This window comes from Oncorhynchus nerka, linkage group LG8, assembly GCF_034236695.1.
Source record: "Oncorhynchus nerka isolate Pitt River linkage group LG8, Oner_Uvic_2.0, whole genome shotgun sequence".
Classification (NCBI taxonomy): Eukaryota; Metazoa; Chordata; class Actinopteri; order Salmoniformes; family Salmonidae; genus Oncorhynchus; species Oncorhynchus nerka.
Window position 1 is genome coordinate 19,279,858 of NC_088403.1, and position 24,218 is coordinate 19,304,075.

At 45.3% G+C, this 24,218-nt stretch overlaps 1 protein-coding gene across 1 annotated transcript in view; it reads left to right on the forward strand.

Moving 5' to 3' along the window:
- Nucleotides 1–24,218, forward strand: part of snd1 (staphylococcal nuclease and tudor domain containing 1) — a 368,696-nt gene that overhangs the window by 218,910 nt on the left and 125,568 nt on the right. Inside the window, exon 17 of the mRNA XM_065021501.1 lies at nucleotides 8,940–9,128. Within this exon, the coding sequence (XP_064877573.1) occupies nucleotides 8,940–9,128 (189 nt within the window). The remainder of the gene's footprint in view (nucleotides 1–8,939; nucleotides 9,129–24,218) is intronic.

The window sequence follows — 24,218 nt, forward strand, 5'->3', positions numbered from 1 at the left end:
CCCACCCTTTGAAACAGCCAAGTGAATTAGCGACTAGTGAGCTAAGTCTGTAGTAGTTGATCAGCTACAAGTCCTTCTAAGCCCTCCTCTTCAATGGACTCCAAAAAAGGATTGGTCTTTGTAGTCTTAAACAATGAGTTCCACTCTTGTTTTGTGTTTTTTTTTGTTTTGAACACCGGTTTACAATCCCAGCGTTTAGGAGATTGCGGAGCTACATTTGTGTTCCGACGGGAGCCATTTTGGCTCCTTCAAGTCCTCCACTGGGAGCCATCTGGGCTCTGCTCTAAAGCAGTCGCCCCTCCCCACCCCTAGCCCTCCATTGTGAGCGTATTTACTTTGGACGGGAAATTCAAGTGGTTCGCGTGGGCCGCCAATCAGCCACCACAGCTCAGATCAGCTCCAGAGCTCCGGGGGTGTGAATCCAGTCTGTTACCTCAGAGAGAGAGAGATAGACCCAGCACAATTAGACCCAACCAAATCATGAGAAAACAAAAAGATAATTACTTAACACATTGGAAAGAATCAACAAAAAAACAGAGCAAACTAGAATGCTATTTGGCCCTACACAGAGAGTACACAGCGGCAGAATACCTGACCACTGTGACTGGACTCTCTCTCTGTCTCTCTCTGTCTCTCTCTCTCTTTCTCTCTCTCTTTCTTCCCACTGTCTCTCTCTCTCTGTCTCTCTCTCTCTCTGTCTCTCTCTCTTTCTCCCCACTGTCTCTCTCTCTCTCTCTCTCTCTCTCTCTCTCTCTCTCTCTCTCTCTCTTCTTCACTGTCTCTCTCTCTCTTTCTTCCCACTGTCTCTCTCTCTTTCTTCCCACTGTCTCTCTCTCTATTTCTTCCCACTGTCTCTCTCTCTCTTTCTTCCCACTGTCTCTCTCTCTTTCTTCCCACTGTCTCTCTCTCTCTTTCTTCCCACTGTCTCTCTCTCTCTTTCTTCCCACTGTCTCTCTCTCTCTCTTTCTTCCCACTGTCTCTCTCTCTCTTTCTTCCCACGGTCTCTCTCTTTCTTCCCACGGTCTCTCTCTCTCTTTCTTCCCACGGTCTCTCTCTCTCTTTCTTCCCACTGTCTCTCTCTCTTTCTCCCCACTGTCTCTCTCTCCCCCACTTCCTCTCTCTCTTTCTTCCCACTGTCTCTCTCTCTTTCTTCCCACTGTCTCTCTCTCTCTTTCTTCCCACTGTCTGTCTCTCTTTCTCCCCACTGTCTCTCTCTCTTTCTTCCCACTGTCTCTCTCTTTCTTCCCACTGTCTCTCTCTCTCTTTCTTCCCACTGTCTCTCTCTTTCTTCCCACTGTCTCTCTCTCTCTTTCTTCCCACTGTCTCTCTCTCTCTTTCTTCCCACGGTCTCTCTCTCTCTTTCTTCCCACGGTCTCTCTCTCTCTTTCTTCCCACTGTCTCTCTCTCTTTCTCCCCACTGTCTCTCTCTCCCCACTTCCTCTCTCTCTTTCTTCCCACTGTCTCTCTCTCTTTCTTCCCACTGTCTCTCTCTCTCTTTCTTCCCACTGTCTCTCTCTCTCTTTCTTCCCACTGTCTGTCTCTCTTTCTCCCCACTGTCTCTCTCTCTTTCTTCCCACTGTCTCTCTCTCTTTCTTCCCACTGTCTCTCTCTCTTTCTTCCCACTGTCTCTCTCTCTTTCTTCCCACTGTCTCTCTCTCTTTCTCCCCACTGTCTCTCTCTCCCCCACTTCCTCTCTCTCTTTCTTCCCACTGTCTCTCTCTCTTTCTTCCCACTGTCTCTCTCTCTCTTTCTTCCCACTGTCTGTCTCTCTTTCTCCCCACTGTCTCTCTCTCTTTCTCCCCACTGTCTCTCTCTCTTTCTTCCCACTGTCTCTCTCTTTCTTCCCACTGTCTCTCTCTCTCTCTTTCTCCCCACTGTCTCTCTCTCTCTTTCTCCCCACTGTCTCTCTCTCACTTTCTCCCCACTGTCTCTCTCTCACTTTCTCCCCACTATCTCTCTCTCACTTTCTCCCCACTGTCTCTCTCTCTCTTTCTCCCCACTGTCTCTCTCTCTCTTTCTCCCCACTGTCTCTCTCTCTCTTTCTCCCCACTGTCTCTCTCTCTCTTTCTCCCCACTGTCTCTCTCTCTCTTTCTCCCCACTGTCTCTCTCTCTTTCTCCCCACTGTCTCTCTCTCTCTTTCTCCCCACTGTCTCTCTCTCTCTTTCTTCCCACTGTCTCTCTCTCTCTTTCTTCCCACTGTCTCTCTCTCTCTTTCTTCCCACTGTCTCTCTCTCTCTTTCTTCCCACTGTCTCTCTCCCTCTTTCTTCCCACTGTCTCTCTCTCTCTTTCTTCCCACTGTCTCTCTCTCTTTCTTTCCACTGTCTCTCTCTCTCGTTCTTCCCACTGTCTCTCTCTCTCTTTCTTCCCACTGTCTCTCTCTCTCTTTCTCCCCACTGTCTCTCTCTCTCTTTCTCGCCACTGTCTCTCTCTCTCTTTCTCCCCACTGTCTCTCTCTCTCTTTCTCCCCACTGTCTCTCTCTCTTTCTCCCCACTGTCTCTCTCTCTCTTTCTCCCCACTGTCTCTCTCTCACTTTCTCCCCACTGTCTCTCTCTCACTTTCTCCCCACTGTCTCTCTCTCACTTTCTCCCCACTGTCTCTCTCTCACTTTCTCCCCACTGTCTCTCTCTCTTTCTTCCCACTGTCTCTCTCTTTCTTTCTCCCCACTGTCTCTCTCTCTCTTTCTCCCCACTGTCTCTCTCTCTCTTTCTCCCCACGGTCTCTCTCTCTCTTTCTCCCCACTGTCTCTCTCTCTCTTTCTTCCCACTGTCTCTCTCTCTCTTTCTTCCCACTGTCTCTCTCTCTCTTTCTTCCCACTGTCTCTCTCTCTCTTTCTTCCCACTGTCTCTCTCTCTCTTTCTTCCCACTGTCTCTATCTCTTTCTTCCCACTGTCTCTCTCTTTCTTCCCACTGTCTCTATCTCTTTCTTCCCACTGTCTCTCTCTTTCTTCCCACTGTCTCTCTCTCTTTCTTCCCCCTGTCTCTCTCTCTTTCTCCCCACGGTCTCTCTCTCTCTTTCTCCCCACTGTCTCTCTCTCCCCCACTGCCTCTCTCTCTTTCTCCCCACTGTCTCTCTCTCCCCCACTGCCTCTCTCTCTTTCTTCCCACTGTCTCTCTCTCTCGTTCTTCCCACTGTCTCTCTCTCTCTTTCTTCCCACTGTCTGTCTCTCTCCCCCCCACTGTCTCTCTCTCTCTCTTTCTCCCCACTGTCTCTCTCTCCCCACTGTCTCTCTCTCCCCACTGTCTCTCTCTCTCTTTATCCCCACTGTCTCTCTCTCTCTTTCTCCCCACTGTCTCTCTCTCTTTCTTCCCACTGTCTCTCTCTCTTTCTCCCCACTGTCTCTCTCTCTCTTTCTCCCCACTCTCTCTCTCTCTTTCTCCCCACTGTCTCTCTCTCTTTCTCCCCACTGTCTCTCTCTCCCCCACTGCCTCTCTCTCTTTCTTCCCACTGTCTCTCTCTCTCGTTCTTCCCACTGTCTCTCTCTCTCTTTCTTCCCACTGTCTCTCTCTCTCTTTCTTCCCACTGTCTCTCTCTCTCTTTCTTCCCACTGTCTCTCACTCTTTCTTCCCACTGTCTCTCTCTCTCTTTCTTCCCACTGTCTCTCTCTCTTTCTTCCCACTGTCTCTCTCTCTTTCTTCCCACTGTCTCTCTCTCTTTCTTCCCACTGTCTCTCTCTCTTTCTTCCCACTGTCTCTCTCTCTTTCTCCCCACTGTCTCTCTCTCTCTTTCTCCCCACTGTCTCTCTCTCTTTCTCCCCACTGTCTCTCTCTCCCCCACTGCCTCTCTCTCTTTCTTCCCACTGTCTCTCTCTCTCTTTCTCCCCATTGTCTCTCTCTCTTTCTTCCCACTGTCTCTCTCTCTCTTTCTTCCCACTGTCTCTCTCTCTTTCTTCCCACTGTCTCTCTCTCTTTCTTCCCACTGTCTCTCTCTCTTTCTTCCCACTGTCTCTCTCTCTTTCTCCCCACTGTCTCTCTCTCTTTCTCCCCACTGTCTCTCTCTCTTTCTCCCCACTGTCTCTCTCTCTTTCTCCCCATTGTCTCTCTCTCTTTCTCCCCACTGTCTCTCTCTCTCTTTCTCCCCACTGTCTCTCTCTCTCTTTCTCCCCATTGTCTCTCTCTCTTTCTCCCCACTGTCTCTCTCTCCCCCACTGCCTCTCTCTCTTTCTTCCCACTGTCTCTCTCTCTCTTTCTTCCCACTGTCTGTCTCTCTCTCCCCCACTGTCTCTCTCTCTTTCTTCCCACTGTCTCTCTCTCCCCACTGTCTCTCTCTCTTTCTTCCCACTGTCTCTCTCTCTCCACTGTCTCTCTCTCTCTTTCTCCCCACTGTCTCTCTCTCTTTCTCCCCACTGTCTCTCTCTCTCTTTCTCCCCACTGTCTCTCTCTCTTTCTTCCCACTGTCTCTCTCTCCGAGTCCCGCGTCTGTCTGTCTCTCTCTCCGAGTCCCGCGTCTGTCTGTCTCTCTCTCCGAGTCCCGCGTCTGTCTGTCTCTCTCGCCGAGTCCCGCGTCTGTCTGTCTCTCTCTCCGAGTCCCGCGTCTGTCTGTCTCTCTCTCCGAGTCCCGCGTCTGTCCGAGTCCCGCGTCTGTCTCTGATGTATGTACTCAGGTTGTCATTAGCAGGTAATGGATCTACTTGTTATCACGTTTTAATGTCGTTGCTTTTAACGCTCAACAAGACGTTTGTTCCCCCAGCGTGGCTAAGTGGCCACCAGAGAGGTTTACAACGTCCTCAACTCAGTCCCAGTCTTGGTGGCGGAGAGGAAATATGTCTCAACCAGCAGCATGTCTTTCAGCCTGTCAGATTGAAATGTGCAGCGAATGATCAGAAAAGCTTTTTGAGATTGTAAACACAGACGCAATAAGCTGTCGCCGAGGAGTGGCCGACTTTACGCGCCATCAATACAACTGGCATCAATATCCCTCTTGTGTTCTACCAAGTGTGTGTGGATGTCCACAACTGTGTGTGTGAGACTAATATATTTGGCCCCATAGAACCATAATTCCATTCCCTATTGATCTGTATGTTCTGTACCTCTTTACTCTGGTATTGAATAGTGCTGCTGAATGATAATGTAATGGATTGTATTATTGGTCCAGTTTGACACATTGAAATTGAATATCTACTCAATTGCTCAAATTAAGCAAGTGATTTTCTTTGGCAGCCCATAGTGAATAGGATGCTCCTGATGGATAACACACACAGTCCTATTTACTCTGATTAGTACCAAACATCCCACTGCTCTACTTCTTTTCCCCCACATTGTTCAATTTCTTCTCCTCTCCGTTTCTCCTTCTCCCTCTCTCCATTTCTACTTCTCTCCATTTCTCCTTCTCCCTCTCTCCATTTCTCCATTTCTCCCTCTCTCCATTTCTCCTTCTCTCCATTTCTCCTTCTCCCTCTCTCCATTTCTCCTTCTCCCTCTCTCCATTTCTCCCTCTCTCCATTTCTCCTTCTCCCTCTCTCCATTTCTCCTTCTCCCTCTCTCCATTTCTCCTTCTCTCCATTTCTCCTTCTCTCCATTTCTCCTTCTCCCTCTCTCCATTTCTCCTTCTCCCTCTCTCCATTTCTCCTTCTCCCTCTCTCCATTTCTCCTTCTCTCCATTTCTCCTTCTCCCTCTCTCCATTTCTCCTTCTCCCTCTCTCCATTTCTCCTTCTCTCCATTTCTCCTTCTCCCCTCTCTCCATTTCTCCTTCTCCCTCTCTCCATTTCTCCTTCTCTCCATTTCTCCTTCTCCCTCTCTCCATTTCTCCTTCTCCCTCTCTCCATTTCTCCTTCTCCCTCTCTCCATTTCTCCTTCTCCCTCTCTCCATTTCTCCTTCTCCCTCTCTCCATTTCTCCTTCTCCCTCTCTCCATTTCTCCCTCTCTCCATTTCTCCTTCTCCCTCTCTCCATTTCTCCTTCTCTCCATTTCTCCTTCTCTCCATTTCTCCTTCTCTCCATTTCTCCTTCTCTCCATTTCTCCTTCTCTCCATTTCTCCTTCTCCCTCTCTCCATTTCTCCTTCTCTCCATTTCTCCTTCTCCCTCTCTCCATTTCTCCTTCTCCCTCTCTCCATTTCTCCTTCTCTCCATTTCTCCTTCTCTGTCTCTCCATTTCTCCTTCTCCCTCTCTCCATTTCTCCTTCTCCCTCTCTCCATTTCTCCTTCTCCCTCTCTCCATTTCTCCTTCTCCCTCTCTCCATTTCTCCTTCTCCCTCTCTCCATTTCTCCATTTCTCCTTCTCTCCATTTCTCCTTCTCCCTCTCTCCATTTCTCCTTCTCTCCATTTCTCCTTCTCTCCATTTCTCCTTCTCTCCATTTCTCCTTCTCTCCATTTCTCCTTCTCCCTCTCTCCATTTCTCCTTCTCTCCATTTCTCCTTCTCCCTCTCTCCATTTCTCCTTCTCCCTCTCTCCATTTCTCCTTCTCTCCATTTCTCCTTCTCCGTCTCTCCATTTCTCCTTCTCCCTCTCTCCATTTCTCCTTCTCTCCATTTCTCCTTCTCCCTCTCTCCATTTCTCCTTCTCTCCATTTCTCCTTCTCCGTCTCTCCATTTCTCCTTCTCCCTCTCTCCATTTCTCCTTCTCCCTCTCTCCATTTCTCCTTCTCCCTCTCTCCATTTCTCCTTCTCCCTCTCTCCATTTCTCCTTCTCCCTCTCTCCATTTCTCCATTTCTCCATTTCTCCTTCTCTCCATTTCTCCTTCTCCCTCTCTCCATTTCTCCTTCTCTCCATTTCCCTTCTCCCTCTCTCCATTTCTCCTTCTCCTTCTCTCCATTTCTCCTTCTCCCTCTCTCCATTTCTCCTTCTCCGTCTCTCCATTTCTCCTTCTCCGTCTCTCCATTTCTCCTTCTCCCTCTCTCCATTTCTCCTTCTCCCTCTCTCAATTTCTCCTTCTCCCTCTCTCCATTTCTCCTTCTCCCTCTCTCCATTTCTCCTTCTCTCCATTTCTCCTTCTCCCTCTCTCCATTTCTCCTTCTCTCCATTTCTCCTTCTCCCTCTCTCCATTTCTCCCCTCCATCCACTCATTTCCACTCTCAATTTTTGTCTGACATCGAGCATTGGGTTGCTGACATTTTTTGGGCCTGTGGTTTGTGAAGACCCAGTGAGGGGTGGAGAGGATAATGAGCATCAGCCTGTCTGAAGAGAGAGAGCGCTGCCTGCTCCCTGCTAGCTCCAGCTCACTACAGACCTTTCCCTCCACTCACCCCCCTCACCTCCCTGCTTGACATTTAAGTGCTGGGAGGTGCAGTGTGTCTATAATAGCCTGGTTGTATAACTGGCAGGCCAGTTAGAGAGAGGTGGGAATGGGGAGGAAGGGAGAGAAGGGGAGGGAAGAGAGAGGGGGAGAGACAGGGAAATTGGGGAGGGGGGAGAGAAAGGGCGGGGGGGAAGAGATGAGGAACTTGTCATCCGTTGTCAATCCTTGTCTATCTGTCCTCTTAACACCATGTTGAGGACGTAACATTGGCACATAAACACACCTTGAGTCAGTGTGTGTATACTGAACCAGACAGACACATGGTAGTGTACTGTAGCAGTAGTGTGGGGAGGGATCCTGCAGTCACACTTCAACTTATCCATTTAAACATAACATCAACCCCATTTAACCAAGCATGCCTAGACAGGTCAGAAAGCCTCAGAACCCCCCTACGAGGCAGCATTACTTAACATGACCCCCTCGCCTTCTCTCAAACCCCCCCAAGACCCAGCTAGGAGCTGGGGGAGAAAGCAGGAAACACGGCCTATGTTTGTCCCTGTTTCCACCGCGGCGTGTTGTCGTTATTGTGTTTAATCAAAGTGCAGATTATGCGCTCATTAAAAAGCTTTTTACTTTGACTGTGGATACAAGGCACAGAGGAGCAAGGCAAAGTCATTTGCGTCAGATTTCCCACGGGGGCCCACAGAGGCTAAGCAGCCAGTGTCTTAATCGTTTGACTTTCTCCAGTATGTCTTCTCCACACCTGGCCTCTCTCTTCTCTCTCTCTCTCCCACTCTGCCGTCGGAGGGGAAAAACAACGCCATATTGATTTGTCTTTCTCTCCTCCCACGCTTTATGAAACAAAACGTACTGAATAGGTAATTCTCCTGAATAGGCAGATTTTGGTTATGGTCTCTAAAGGGCTAATGTTGTTAAATACCCGGCACTTTGTCAGCAGCAGGGTTAGCACCACAGGAATGCAATTTGGCTCGCACTAATTGCATAAGATTTTGAAAATGTGTGGGAACCTCACTCTATAACGGTATTGAAGTCTTAACCAAAGACTGGTAGATGAAGTTTGGACTCGATACTGAATTAGAAAATCATTTATTTTAAGGTTGTTGTTGGCATCAGCTGAAGTCAAGAGGGAAAACAAGTTATTATACTATTCAATTATGGATCTGCTCCAGCTAATCATGGATGTGTTTTGTTATAGAACTATGAGATGTTCCTCAGCTGTCCCCTAAAAAACATTCATGGCCTATTAGTTTTCCAGCTCAGTCACTTTCCGATTTTTCTTTTCCTAACTTTTTGAAACGCAAATTTTCATGACCTTTATATTCCAGAACTTTTCCAGTCCTTTCATATGGTGTCCCTGTAAACAGGCCTCCATGGCTCAGAGACCAATGGGATCAATCTGGGGGTCCTGAGTCGTCTTGGAGGTCTAACCACGGAGTGTCTCCGCTGGGTGTAATTGTGCATGAAAGATGAGCGCGGCGGCGGTGACCAAAACAGCGCGAAGGCCAACTGACAGTGAGAGAGCTGCCACATCAGCTGTGTTCGTGCGAGCTCAAGGCTCTCAGATCGATAGCGAGCTCAGGGGCCTCCAATGATCTGTCTATTTAAGGACAGGAGAGTGTCTCCTGCTTCAGAGCACCCTCCTCGCTTTCTCTAATAGAATCCCAAACCTAATCCCGATACAGTACATTAACCAAGTCTCATTTCTCCCTCCTCTTCTGTCTCCTCCCTCTTCTCTCTGGCAGGTGGAGGTGGAAGTAGAGAGTATGGACAAGGCTGGTAACTTCATTGGCTGGCTCCACATCGAGGGGGTCAACCTGTCGGTGGCGCTGGTAGAGAACGCCCTATCGAAGGTCCACTTCACGGCCGAGCGTAGCTCCTACTACAAGACCCTGGTATCCGGAGAGGAGGCCTCTCGTCTCAGGAAAGACAAGGTAAGTCCTCAGTTTTCCACCTGTTTTTGTTTGTTAGCTTTTTGGGGTTATATATGGAGTGTGTGATTCTCTTTATTATAGTTTATAGTTTATTCTTCATTTTTCTGGGTGTGCTCCAGTTCATGTTTTTCTAGCGTTTTGGGGTTAGCAATCTTTGTAGGCCCCGAGGGTGCTTTTGTTTGTTAGCGTTTTGGGGTTAGCAATCTTTGTTAGCCCTGATGGTGCTTTTGTTTGTTAGTGTTTTGGGGTTAACAATCTTTGTAGGCACCGAGGGTGCTTTTGCTTGTTAGGGTTTTGGGGTTAGCAATCTTTGTTAGCCCTGATGGTGCTTTTGTTTGTTAGTGTTTTGGGGTTAGCAATCTTTGTAGGCCCCGAGGGTGCTTTTGTTTGTTAGCGTTTTGGGGTTAGCAATCTTTGTTAGCCCTGATGGTGCTTTTGTTTGTTAGTGTTTTGGGGTTAACAATCTTTGTAGGCACCGAGGGTGCTTTTGCTTGTTAGGGTTTTGGGGTTAGCAATCTTTGTTAGCCCTGATGGTGCTTTTGTTTGTTAGTGTTTTGGGGTTAACAATCTTTGTAGGCCCCGAGGGTGCTTTTGTTTGTTAGGGTTTTGGGGTTAGCAATCTTTGTTAGCCCTGATGGTGCTTTTGTTTGTTAGTGTTTTGGGGTTAACAATATTTGTAGGCCCTGAGGGTGCTTTTGTTTGTTAGTGTTTTGGGGTTAACAATCTTTGTTAGCCCTGATGGTGCTTTTGTTTGTTAGTGTTTTGGGGTTAACAATCTTTGTTAGCCCTGAGGGTGCTTTTGTTTGTTAGTGTTTTGGGGTTAACAATCTTTGTTAGCCCTGATGGTGCTTTTGTTTGTTAGTGTTTTGGGGTTAACAATCTTTGTAGGCCCCGAGGGTGCTTTTGTTTGTTAGGGTTTTGGGGTTAACAATCTTTGTTAGCCCTGAGGGTGCTTTTGTTTGTTAGTGTTTTGGGGTTAACAATCTTTGTAAGCCCCGAAGGCACTTTTGTTTGTTAGCACTTAACCATTAGCATCAGCCTTAGTTTGCATGGGCTTTAGGGCTCATCCTAACTATAGGTCTTCACGGATCCACGTGTACCCGAATACTGGAGACCCGATCCCGGGTCCAGATCCAGAATTCCTAATGAATCCCATTGTCTGGGTATGATCTAATATGATTGTCACGGGTCTGGGTATGATCTGATATGATTGTCACTGGTCTGGGTATGATCTGACTTGATTGTCACGGGTCTGGGTATGATCTGATATGATTGTCACGGGTCTGGATATCATCTGATCTGATTGTCACGGGTCTGGGTATCATCTGATCTGATTGTCACGGGTCTGGGTATGATCTGATATGATTGTCACGGGTCTGGATATCATCTGATCTGATTGTCACGGGTCTGGATATCATCTGATCTGATTGTCACGGGTCTGGGTATGATCTGATCTGATTGTCACGGGTCTGGATATCATCTGATCTGATTGTCACGGGTCTGGGTATGATCTGATATGATTGTCACGGGTCTGGATATCATCTGATCTGATTGTCACGGGTCTGGGTATGATCTGATATGATTGTCACGGGTCTGGATATCATCTGATCTGATTGTCACTGGTCTGGGTATGATCTGATATGATTGTCACGGGTCTGGGTATGATCTGATTGTCACTGGTCTGGGTATGAGCTGATATAATTGTCACGGGTCTGGGTATGATCTAATATGATTGTCACAGGTCTGGGTATGATCTGATATGATTGTCACGGGTCTGGGTATGATCTGATTGTCACTAGTCTGGGTATGATCTGATATGATTGTCACAGGTCTGGATCTGATCGGCACTGGTCTGGGAATGATCTGATATGATTGTCACTGGTCTGGGTATGATCTGATATGATTGTCACTGGTCTGGGTATGATCTGATATGATTGTCAAGGGTCTGGGTATGATCTGATTGTCACTGGTCTGGGTATGAGCTGATATAATTGTCACGGGTCTGGGTATGATCTGATATGATTGTCAAGGGTCTGGGTATGATCTGATTGTCACTGGTCTGGGTATGATCTGATTGTCACTGGTCTGGGTATGATCTGATTGTCACTGGTCTGGGTATGATCTGATATGCTTGTCAAGGGTCTGGGTATGATCTGATATGCTTGTCAAGGGTCTGGGTATGATCTGATATGCTTGTCAAGGGTCTGGGTATGATCTGATCTGATCTGATTGTCACGGGTCTGGGTATGAGCTGATATGATTCTCATGGGTCCTGGTATGATCTGATATAATTGTCACGTGTCTGGGTATGAGCTGATATGATTGTCACGGGTCTGGGTATGAGCTGATATGATTCTCATGGGTCCTGGTATGATCTGATATAATTGTCACGGGTCTGGGTATGATCTGATCTGATCTGATTGTCACGGGTCTGGGTATGAGCTGATTGTCACTGGTCTGGGTATGAGCTGATATGATTGTCACGGGTCTGGGTATGATCTGATCTGATATGCTTGTCAAGGGTCTGGGTATGATCTGATTGTCACGTGTCTGGGTATGAGCTGATATGATTGTCACGGGTCTGGGTATGATCTGATCTGATATGCTTGTCAAGGGTCTGGGTATGATCTGATTGTCACTGGTCTGGGTATGAGCTGATATGATTGTCACGGGTCTGGGTATGATCTGATCTGATCTGATTGTCACGGGTCTGGGTATGAGCTGATATGATTCTCATGGGTCCTGGTATGATCTGATATAATTGTCACGTGTCTGGGTATGAGCTGATATGATTGTCACGGGTCTGGGTATGAGCTGATATGATTCTCATGGGTCCTGGTATGATCTGATATAATTGTCACGTGTCTGGGTATGAGCTGATATGATTCTCATGGGTCCTGGTATGATCTGATATAATTGTCACGTGTCTGGGTATGAGCTGATATGATTGTCACGTGTCTGGGTATGAGCTGATATGATTCTCATGGGTCCTGGTATGATCTGATATAATTGTCACGTGTCTGGGTATGAGCTGATATGATTGTCACGTGTCTGGGTATGAGCTGATATGATTCTCATGGGTCCTGGTATGATCTGATATAATTGTCACGTGTCTGGGTATGAGCTGATATTATTGTCACGTGTCTGGGTATGATCTGATATGATTGTCACGTGTCTGGGTATGAGCTGATATGATTGTCACGGGTCTGGGTATGATCTGATTGTCACTGGTCTGGGTATGATCTGATATGATTGTCACGTGTCTGGGTATGAGCTGATATGATTGTCACGGGTCTGGGTATGAGCTGATATGATTGTCACGGGTCTGGGTATGAGCTGATATGATTGTCACTGGTCTGGGTATGATCTGATATGATTGTCACGTGTCTGGGTATGAGCTGATCTGATTGTCACTGGTCTGGGTATGATCTGATATGATTGTCACGTGTCTGGGTATGAGCTGATATGATTGTCACGTGTCTGGGTATGATCTGATATGATTGTCACGTGTCTGGGTATGAGCTGATATGATTGTCACGTGTCTGGGTATGAGCTGATATGATTGTCACGGGTCTGGGTATGATCTGATATGATTGTCACGTGTCTGGGTATGAGCTGATATGATTGTCACGTGTCTGGGTATGAGCTGATATGATTGTCACGGGTCTGGGTATGATCTGATTGTCACTGGTCTGGGTATGATCTGATATGATTGTCACGGGTCTGGGTATGAGCTGATATGATTGTCACGGGTCTGGGTATGAGCTGATATGATTGTCACGGGTCTGGGTATGAGCTGATATGATTGTCACGGGTCTGGGTATGAGCTGATATGATTGTCACGGGTCTGGGTATGAGCTGATATGATTGTCACGTGTCTGGGTATGAGCTGATATGATTGTCACGGGTCTGGGTATGAGCTGATATGATTGTCACGGGTCTGGGTATGAGCTGATATGATTGTCACGGGTCTGGGTATGAGCTGATATGATTGTCACGGGTCTGGGTATGAGCTGATATGATTGTCACGTGTCTGGGTATGAGCTGATATGATTGTCACGGGTCTGGGTATGAGCTGATATGATTGTCACGGGTCTGGGTATGATCTGATTGTCACTGGTCTGGGTATGATCTGATATGATTGTCACGGGTCTGGGTATGATCTGATATGATTGTCACGTGTCTGGGTATGAGCTGATATGATTGTCACGTGTCTGGGTATGAGCTGATATGATTGTCACGGGTCTGGGTATGATCTGATATGATTGTCACGGGTCTGGGTATGAGCTGATATGATTGTCACGGGTCTGGGTATGAGCTGATATGATTGTCACGGGTCTGGGTATGAGCTGATATGATTGTCACGGGTCTGGGTATGAGCTGATATGATTGTCACTGGTCTGGGTATGAGCTGATATGATTGTCACGGGTCTGGGTATGAGCTGATATGATTGTCACGTGTCTGGGTATGAGCTGATATGATTGTCACGGGTCTGGGTTATGTGTAGTAGTGAGATCATTTTTTTAATTTATGCTGATGCTCTTGCTTTTCACGAGAGTGGAGCGTGTAGCTTGTTGCTGCTGTTAAGCCAATCATAAATCATCAAATCGGCAATAGGCTACAGTCATAGAGCCTCCTTGTGTGGCAAAAGATAGACGTCTAATCAATGGAAGATTGAATTAAAATGACAGAATGAAAAGTTAAAGGGGGAGGATAGGTGACCACGACCAAGAGCCAACAGGGTAGGCTGCTACTTAATATTCTGCAGGGAGTTGTTGTTGTTTGTAACAGTAGGATTAGAAAGCTCATTCACTGCAGCTTCAGTTAGCCTAGCTAGCTAACGTTAGCTAGCTTAACCTGTTGAACCTATGGGGGAGCTGTGTCATTATTGTATAAACGACGTGCCCGTTTTAAGCGCAATATTTTGTCACGAAAAGATGCTCGACTATGCATGGAATTGACAGCCTTGGAAAGACACAACTCTGACATCTCCAAAACGGCAAAGATATTATCTGTGAGTGCCCCAGAACTAATGCAACAGGCGAAACCAAGATGAAGTTTCATACAGGAAATGCCCCAGATTCTGAAGGCGCTGTGTTCCAATGTCTCCTTATATGGCTGTGAATGCGCCAGGAATGAGCCCGCGCTTTCTGTCTATTCCCCGAGGTGTCTGCAGCATTGTGACGTGTTTGTAGGCATATCATTGGAAGATTGACCATAAGAGACTACATTTACCTGGTGTCCCGCTCGGTGTCCTGTGTGCGTAATCTGTAGGTCCATGCGCGTTCCATTTCTTCAGAAGAGAAAGTAAAATGCCACGATGGATTTTATCGTCGATAGATATGTGAAAAACACCTTGAGGATTGATTCTAAACATCGGTTTGCCATGTTTCTGTCGATATTATGGAGTTAATTTGGAAAAAAGTTCGCGTTTTAATGACTTATTATTATTTATTTTTCCTTACCCAAACGCGATGAACAAAACGGAGCGATTAGTCGACACAAATAATATTTTTTGTAAAAACGGACCATTTGCTGTCTAACAGAGTCTCCTCATTGAAAACATCTGAAGTTCTTCAAAGGTAAATGATTTAATTTGAATGCTTTTATGGTTTTTGTGGAAAATGTTGCATGCTGAATGCTAACGCTAAATGGTACGTTAGCCATCAATACTGTTACACAAATGCTTGTTTTGCAATGGTTGAGAAGCATATTTTGAAAATCTGAGATGACAGTGTTGTTAACAAAAGGCGAAGCTTGAGAGCAAATAGATTCATTTCATTTCATTTGCGATTTTCATGAATAGTTAACGTTGTGTTATGCTAATGAGCTTGCGGATTGATTTACACAATCCTGGATACAGGTTTTTTTTCGTAGCTAAACGTGACGCAGAAAACGGAGCGATTTGTCCTAAACAAATAATCTTTCAGGAAAAACTGAACATTTGCTATCAGAGTCTCCTCATTGAAAACATCTGAAGTTCTTCAAAGGTAAATGATTTTATTTGAATGCTTTTCTGTTTTTTTGTGTAAATGATGCCTGCTGAATGCTAACGCTAAATGCTACGTTAGTTATCAATACTGTTACACAAATGCTTGTTTTGCAATGGTTGAGAAGCATATTTTGAAAATCTGAGATGACAGTGTTAACAAAAGGCTAAGCTTGAGAGCAAATAGAATAATTTCATTTCATTTGCAATTTTCATGAATAGTTAACGTTGCGTTATGGTAATGAGCTTGAGGCTGTAGTCACGATACCGGATCCGGGATGGCTCGACGCAAGAAGTTAACTACGTTCTCCCGTTTTGATGTAGTCAAGACAGGTACTATGTAATCATATTTGATGATAAATAACCTAGCTATGGCAGCTATTAGTCTACTATGGCTTGGTTGCTGTCTCTTGTCTCTCCATCCTCCCTGCTCCCTGTGTCACTTGCTCACAGTACAGTCCCTCTACAGCCTGATACAGCAGTACATCTCTCTCTCCTCTTGTGCTTTATCAGCTCCGGTTATTAACTTCTTATGGCTGGGGGGCAGTATTGAGTAGCTTGGATGAATAAGTTGCCCAAACTAAACGGCCTGCTCCTCAGTCTCAGTTGCTAATATATGCATATTATTATTAGTATTGGATAGAAAACATATTGTCTGTGAGTATAACAGAACTGATATTGCAGGCGAAACCCTGAGGAAAATCAAACCAGGAAGTGGCTTCTATTTTGAAAACTCCATGTTCCATAGCCTGATATCAACCAGATTCCTTTTCCTATTGCTTCCTCAAGGTGTCAACAGTCTTTAGACATAGTTTCAGGCTTTTATTTTGAAAAATGAGCGAGAAAGATAACATTGCGTCATTGTATGCCAGCAGCATTTTGTATGCGTAACAGAGTTTGGGCAGCCATTGTCTCTCCCTCTTCGACTGAAAAAGACAGTTGCGGTTGATATATTATCGATTATATATTTTAAAAACAACCTGAGGCTTGATTATTAAAAAAATGTTTGACATGTTTCTGTGGACATTACGGATACTATTTGGAATTTGTCTGTGTTGTCGTGACCGTTCTTTCCTGTGGATTTCTGAACATAACGCGCCAAACAAACGGAGGTATTTTGGATATAGAAATAATCTTTATGGAACAAAAGGAACATTTATTGTGTAACTAGGAGTCTCATGAGTGAAAACATCTGAAGATCATCAAAGGTAAACGACTAATTTGATTGCTTTTCTGATTTTCATGACCAAGCTACTTGACGCTAGGTGTACATAATGTTTGTTGAGCGATCGAATAACTTACACAAACCCTTGGATTGCTCTCGCTCTAAAGCATATTTTCAAAAACTGACACGACAGGTGGATTAACAAAAGGCTAAGCTGTATTTTGCTATATTGCACTTGTGATTTCATGAATATAAATATTTTTAGTAATATTATTTGAATGTGGCGCTATGCAATTCAGCGGGATGGCAGCCATAAGAAGTTTAAGTATCTTTAAAAAAAATAAAATAATAATAATTTTCTGCTGCTTCCCTCACTTGGATTGGATCGGGTCTGGATCCGACCAGGTCTATACTGAACGGATCTAGTTGGCCTCGGGCTGTTCGAGTCTAGCAGTCCTTGGGTCCGTTTGGTCTCTATATTTAAAACATTTATTTATGCATATCTGGTCCATGTGGGAAAAATGTATGCAACAACAAAACTTTGAAGAGGTAAGAGATGGTGAAATAATTTGGAATAGGGTTAGTATTTGTTGAAAAGTTGGGCTAGTTAGCTAGAAGACATGGACTCCAAGACTAGTTGGTATCACAAAGTCCAGTGGACTTGGGCACCAAGACCAGTACTAGTTGACATCACTCAGTTCCTGTCTTTATTTTAAACAGCTAGTTAGCATGAATGCTATGGTTAGCAACACAGTTAAAAAGGCTTTTCATAATATCTGCTTAGAGACCGTGTCCTTGTGTTAGAAATCTGTCACCCCTTCATCATACTATATCAATTTCCTCCAAATACATCAATCTCATCTGTTGCATGGAGAAAGCCAGCCAATGATGAGAGTGGTGAGACTGATGCTACGTCTTTGGGGAGGAGAATTGCCACATATTCCCCAGTTATCATTGACGCCTCCTTTCCCTTCCTATCGCAGGCCTTTGATGGATGGAGGCCCTCTCTCTTAGTGATCCCAATCTCTCCCTCCATTTTCATTATGCCAGATGAATTCAGTCCTGGGCCAGCTGTCTCGCCCGTCCTCTATCCCCGCTACCACTCTCTCTACCTCTCCCTGCTATGCCCAACGCTTTGGGAAGCTGCCGCATCTGCTTTTCTCCTATCATTGGAATGATCTACTGCTGGAGCCAAGCAGGGACTGTGTTCCCTGTCCTTCCTCTGAATCCATCACGGCTCTAGCAGCACTATATGAGAAACATCCATCTGAGTGGTGGGGATAGGGAGTGAACCTGGGGCCGGAGTACAAAGTAAATCTAATCTCCCACGATGTGCCATGGATGCACGTCTTCTGCTGAGGCGACGGTGAGGAGAGAGCTCTTTTTGGCCTCCCTACCAGTCTGTCCCTCTCCATCGTCTGTCCAGGAGTACAGGCCAGATTGGCTTCGTGTTGCAGACCTGACCTGATTGAGAGCAGAGCTTAAGAGGGCAACAGTGAGATTCTCTCTTTCTCTACTTGGCCTAACCTTCAGTTGTGGCCCTCAAGGGCTGTTGAGGGCTGTGATTGTGTTTGAAGTGGGTTTCCCTGAGTGGCATTGAGCCGAAAGACAACAGCCCCCCACCCCCCTTGTGTGTATGTGTATATATGTGTGTGGGGCAGAGGTTTGTGTGCTGTGTACATCCTGGGGGTCAGACGAGAGGCGGAGGGGTTGTGGATATAATTAACCCTTCGGGACCTGGCGAAGAAAAAGCTGAGCGCGCTGCTTTTTTTCTTTCTTCTGAAGTGCAGCCGGGCCGTCCTTCGCTAGGTGTACCATCCTCCTCTCTCGTCTTCCTCTTCTTCCCCCTCTCTCTCTTTTTATTGCCCCCCCTGGCTGTGGATATGGGAGAAATTGTTGTTGCTGTGTCAGGCGTATCCCCCGACAAGAAAGGGGGCTTGGCGTAATGAAGTGGACTCTGAGGGGTCCAGAGAAACCCTCATTAAAGTTTTCACCACTGGGGGAGCAGGGACCGGGGCATGAGGGGGGTGCTGCTTTTGCACTTGTTCCTAAAACTAAACTGCTTAGCTCGAGTGACTCCCGTCGATATGAGGTTTTCTTTGCGCGACGACGCCAATGGGAGCAGGTCGTTACGGTTGAAATGAAAGCTCTCAAAGTTGTCTGCTTCTGTTTTTATCTTTATGGCCATCAGCATATTTGGGCTCCGAGATCAGCATCTCTTAAATTGATGTCTGCCTCCGTTATGCAAGACTCAGCTCAACCGTGTCCCATTTAGATAGGAAGGTCAAGGCCTGGTCACACCACATGCCTAATTCTGTTCTGCCACATCTATCTGGATGAGCGGTTGCATCATTTTGAGACGTAATGCACTACAGATAGACTTGGAGGGTGCAGTGGTGGTCAGAGCTGTCTCTCTAGCTTCTTGCCTTGACAAATTAACTGCTAATCTTCACCCCAAACCCCTAACATTACTTAACCACGTTTTTACTTAAGCAATAAGGCACAAGGGGGTTTGTGGTATAGGGACAATAAACCACGGCTAAAGGCTGTTCTGAAGCACGACACAACGAGGAGTGCCTGCATACAGCCCTTAGCCGTGGTATATTGGCCATATACCACAAACCCCCGAGGTGCCTTATTGCTATTATAAACTGTTTACTCGTGGAATTATAGCAGTAAAAATAAGTGTTTATACGTGGTATACGGTCTGATATATCACGACTGTCAGCCAATCAGTATTCAGGGCTCAAACCACCCAGCTTATAATTAGTGTTACGTTGTTTTAACAAAGCACTACTCATTTTATTCCTATGCCCCGGCCCATTTGAATGCCTTCTCTTGTTTGTTTTGTGAAAGCATTCTTGTGTACCGGGACTTCTCTCTGGATGGTGGAAGAATCTCATTCCTGCTTACGAAGCATCACTGTAAACAAGGTCTGCTGAAACACTGCCTGTATCCTGCTGCCGAACAAGTGCCATTGCATTTGTTTGTGTTACACTTCCACTATTCACATGCTGGGAGAGCGAGAGGGGACGGTGGGTTTTGTACAGTAACAATTGCGCTCAAAGTGGAACGGAGCATCATTTTTTTCTATTCAGGCCTAGTTTTACGAGTTCCCAAAGAATGAGGTCGGTAAGGGCACCGGTGCACCTCTAGGGACAATCACAAGAACACTCACACAAACACAAAAAATGAAAGTGTTCTGAAATGAAGAGAGACTGGGAGAAAAGAACAATCGGTTCAAAATACCAAAGCTCTCTTTTTGTTTTTGTTGCTATGCAGCCCAGTGGGTTTTATTGTCCTCCTTAGTTGTAGTTGACTTGCAATTCTGGTTCTTGTCAATGTTTGACTCCTCCATGGGAGCCCCGCCCCCTGCCTCAGCACACCCAGCCAGTAGGCTGTGATAGAGGAAAAAACTAACACACTGATAATTGGAGCGGCCTAATTATGAAGAAGTAAATCAAGAATGGGTCCTTGATAAAACCAGAGCCCCTGTTTCTGTTGAGCAAGAGGTTTTCTGCTGTAATTACCCGGTAGTGAAAGAGATTAGCTTCCTCTGATAGCCTTCAGAGAGCGAGAGAGGAGGGACGAGCAAGATTATATGACCTTCCTGGTGATCCCCCTATCTTAGTCCCTTTTTTCTGCCTTCTACAGAGACCACTCCCCATCCATCTTTCCCCAGTCTTCCCTCCTTCTCTCCTTAATCATCCTCGTAATACCTGTAATTAACTGGAATCATGCTTCTTCACAAATGCAGTCATGACCTTATTCCCCTGAACTTCCTTCCTTCATCTGACAGTGGGAGGGGAGGGTGAGATGGGCTGCGTTGTGGGCTGTACGGTTTGTACTGTTTCGTGTGAATACCATTTTGAGAGTCTCTGGCACCTGCATTGCCCGTGACCTTTTAAGAACAGCAGAATCCCTGGGGAGGTAAAGCTTGGCCGCTGTACTGTCTAGTTTCACATCCGTCTGTCAACGTGCATCCGTCTGTCTAAGAATTTAAAAGTTCCCCTGGTTTGACGTTGGAACTCCTCCCAAACCGCGTCCTTGAGGAAGACTGATTGAAGTTCATAATCCTGTTTCAGCTGGGTTTTTGGGAGGAATCCAAGCGTTAGGAGAGACTAATGTTCCACCGCCTCAGGGGCTGTTTGAATACCCAGAGCTACTAGCCAGAGCGTCTCTGGTAATGTAAGGGAAATCAACGTTAACATGTCCCATGTTTGGCCGACAAGCACTGTAAGCATGTCCTGATGTTTTGTTGGTACACAGCAATCTTAACTCTTGCTCACCATTCACACAAAGGGTCAAGTGGCTTGCTTCATAAGCCAAAACGTTTCCACGTAATCAAAAATCATCCCATTTCTCCCTCTCTATGGGTTGTCAATGATGTATTATTTTTTAGAAGTGTTGTCAGAAATAGCCTCAAAGCTTTGGAGATCTACCCATGGCCCTATCTGCACAGGCTGATCCACAGTCAGCACATTACACACCTGGCTAAACAAGAACAAGCAGAGAATGAATCAAGATAATTGGGGTTTTAGTGAACCTAATATGCCTGTGTCGTCTTCCTGAGCACATGCTGGGGGAAGTGTACCTTGGTTTACTATATTCAATACTCTGGATTAGCCTAGTGATAGCATTTCATCTCTTTCCCTAGCGTTATTACCATTTATTGGTGTTACTATGGTAGCCTAGTGATAGCATTTCATCTCTTTCCCTAGCGATATTACCATTTATTGGTGTTACTATGGTAGCCTAGTGATAGCATTTCATCTCTTTCCCTAGCGATATTACCATTTATTGGTGTTACTATGGTAGCCTACTGATTGCATTTCATCTCTTTCCCTAGCGTTATTACCATTTATTGGTGTTACTATGGTAGCCTAGTGATAGCATTTCATCTCTTTCCCTAGCGTTATTACCATTTATTGGTGTTACTATGGTAGCCTAGTGATAGCATTTAATCTCTTTCCCTAGCGATATTACCATTTATTGGTGTTACTATGGTAGCCTAGTGATAGCATTTCATCTCTTTCCCTAGCGATATTACCATTTATTGGTGTTACTATGGTAGCCTACTGATTGCATTTCATCTCTTTCCCTAGCGTTATTACCATTTATTGGTGTTACTATGGTAGCCTAGTGATAGCATTTCATCTCTTTCCCTAGCGTTATTACCATTTATTGGTGTTACTATGGTAGCCTACTGATAGCATTTCATCTCTTTCCCTGGCGTTATTACCATTTATTGGTGTTACTATGGTAGCCTACTGATAGCATTTCATCTCTTTCCCTAGCGTTATTACCATTTATTGGTGTTACTATGGTAGCCTAGTGATAGCATTTCATCTCTTTCCCTAGCCTTATTACCATTTATTGGTGTTACTATGGTAGCCTAGTGATAGCATTTCATCTCTTTCCCTAGCGATATTACCATTTATTGGTGTTACTATGGTAGCCTAGTGATAGCATTTCATCTCTTTCCCTAGCGATATTACCATTTATTGGTGTTACTATGGAAAACGTACTTGTCTGGCCGTTTTGTCAGTCAAGGGGATTTACATGGAATCAACATAACTAGGCTGTATCATGTGGTAATTAAAGATGACATGTATAGAGGGCATACCGTTACATACACGGACTCCTGTTGTTGCTCTTCCAAGGAACAGGCCGTCTCTATCCATCTATTAGTACCTTCCTCAAAGCAGAGTTCATGCTTTCTGCTTCCTTTTTCTCCCTCTTTCTCCCTCGGAGGGAGATCCTATTGCAATCACCATGGCGATACCTCAAAAACGCACTGGGGTTTATTATTAAACAGCTCATTTGGAGTCGTTTGTGAACTAATGAGCGAATTCCAGAGCCAATCTGCTGGAAATTTCAGGTGCTCCTTCAATTTAGCTCCCCTTTTAACGGAAATCTCTCTCTCTCTCTCTCTCAGCCGGCAAGTTATTACTTTTTACTTCAGCCATTTTATTCAGGCCCAGGTCTCTTTCCGTTAGCGTTGTGAAGACGCTCGGCACGGATGTGATATCATTATCATTTTTTTCTACCAAATGTCATTAGGCAGTGTGAAGAATTGAGACTAATTGTGTCTCAGGGTAGACAAGTGATTATATATATGACCATTGCGGTCATCACTTCTCATTGTTACCTGCTTATTTAACAAATGGAGGGCAGTCGGTGTCAGACAGGAGCCACGGCAGCGACACAGAGAATGAAAGAAAGAGTTATCCAATTAGACACCCCCCTTCACACCAAATACCTGGAAAGCACATTGAGAGCCACTGGAAGCAGCCACAGAGGCTGTTATTGACCCAAAATGGCCGTCCCAACTCTACCCAGCAACAACAGGAAGATCATTGATTGGGTCCAAATGGACAGCCTCTACAAGGACACTGCTGACATGGCACTGTTGAAGTGGGAGATGTGGCAAACATTCTGTCAGAGAATCATTAAACCCAACTGAAACATGTAAACCAGGACATTTGAGATGATGTTAACATGCTGTCCAACAGCGCGTACTGTTTCCCACGGAATACAACAACAACAACAACAACAAAGTGGTGGGACATTGTTTTTGCATCACCGGACTCCACATTTGGCTAATTCTTTCAGTTAGCGTCCGTCTGCGGTGGATTAGAGCGAGGGGTAATATGATGATAGAAAGTAGAACTTGTGTAATACATTCCCCCTCGCATCATTTCTCAAGCGCTGGGCTCTGGCAGCTTGTTTGCATTGCGATGCCGAGTGATTCTTGGAGCGGTATCAAAACAATCTGTCATAACCAGTGAACTTTGAATAGACACAAGAAAGCTCTTTACCTTTCGCTATAGCGCGAAATCTGCCTCAACTGCTAAGCCCCTCATTTTAAATGAATGAGTGTGGGCCACTGCCATCGTTGTACTCTTGTGTCTTTCTCTCTGTGTAAACATACACTGAAGTATGAGGGGGATATTAAGGGAGACATCCTCTTTAACATCCTGTGTGTGCTTCCTGGTTGCTTTGAATAATGCAGGGCTATGGAGGGTGCTGTGCCAGGGACACAGGATGCACTGGGTCTACTGTACTGGGAGTGAGGCTTTGAGGAAGGTTGAGGAAGTAAAAACTAGTATTCAGTGTTTCCCCTAGATTGTTTTGGTCAAGACGGAATGCCATTTTTTTAATCTTCTCAATCTCTCCAGAAACAATGCAATCTGATTTTGACTGTAGTCCAGTTTTAAAATAATCAAAGTAGTCAAAGACATTAGGTTTAGTAATAATCCCAAAGTAGTCAAAGACATTAGAAATAATCCCACAAAGACATGAGTTTTGAAAGACATTAGGTTTAGTAATAATCAAATGTCAAAGACATCAGACAAAGACATTAGGTTTAGTAATAATAATCCCAAAGTAGTCAAAGACATTAGGTTTAGTAATAATCCCAAAGTAGTCAGACATTAGTTTTAATAATAATCCCAAAGTAGTCAAAGACATTAGTTTTAATAATAATCCCAAGGTAGTCAGACATTAGTAATGATTAATTACACTTAGTTTTATCTGGTTTTTTAATAATAATCCCAAGGTAGTCAGACATTAGTTTTAATAATAATCCCAAGGTAGTCAGACATTAGTTTTAATAATAATCCCAAGGTAGTCAGACATTAGTTTTAATAATAATCCCAAGGTAGTCAGACATTAGCTGCTCATTAGCACAATGGCCAACCCCATAAAACATGAAACGTACACATAACATATCCTCCTATCCCACCCCAGCCATATGTCTGTGTTGTGGTTGAAAGGCTATTTGATAAGGGCTGCGACTCTTAGTTAATGAAATGCCTTTGGCCCCTCAGGCGTTTGCCCTGCGCAGTCAGGAATACATGGGCTGTTTATATGCTGAGGTCTGTACGCAGGCTCTGTTTGTGATGTGTGTGGCGCAGCGACATGGTCACATGC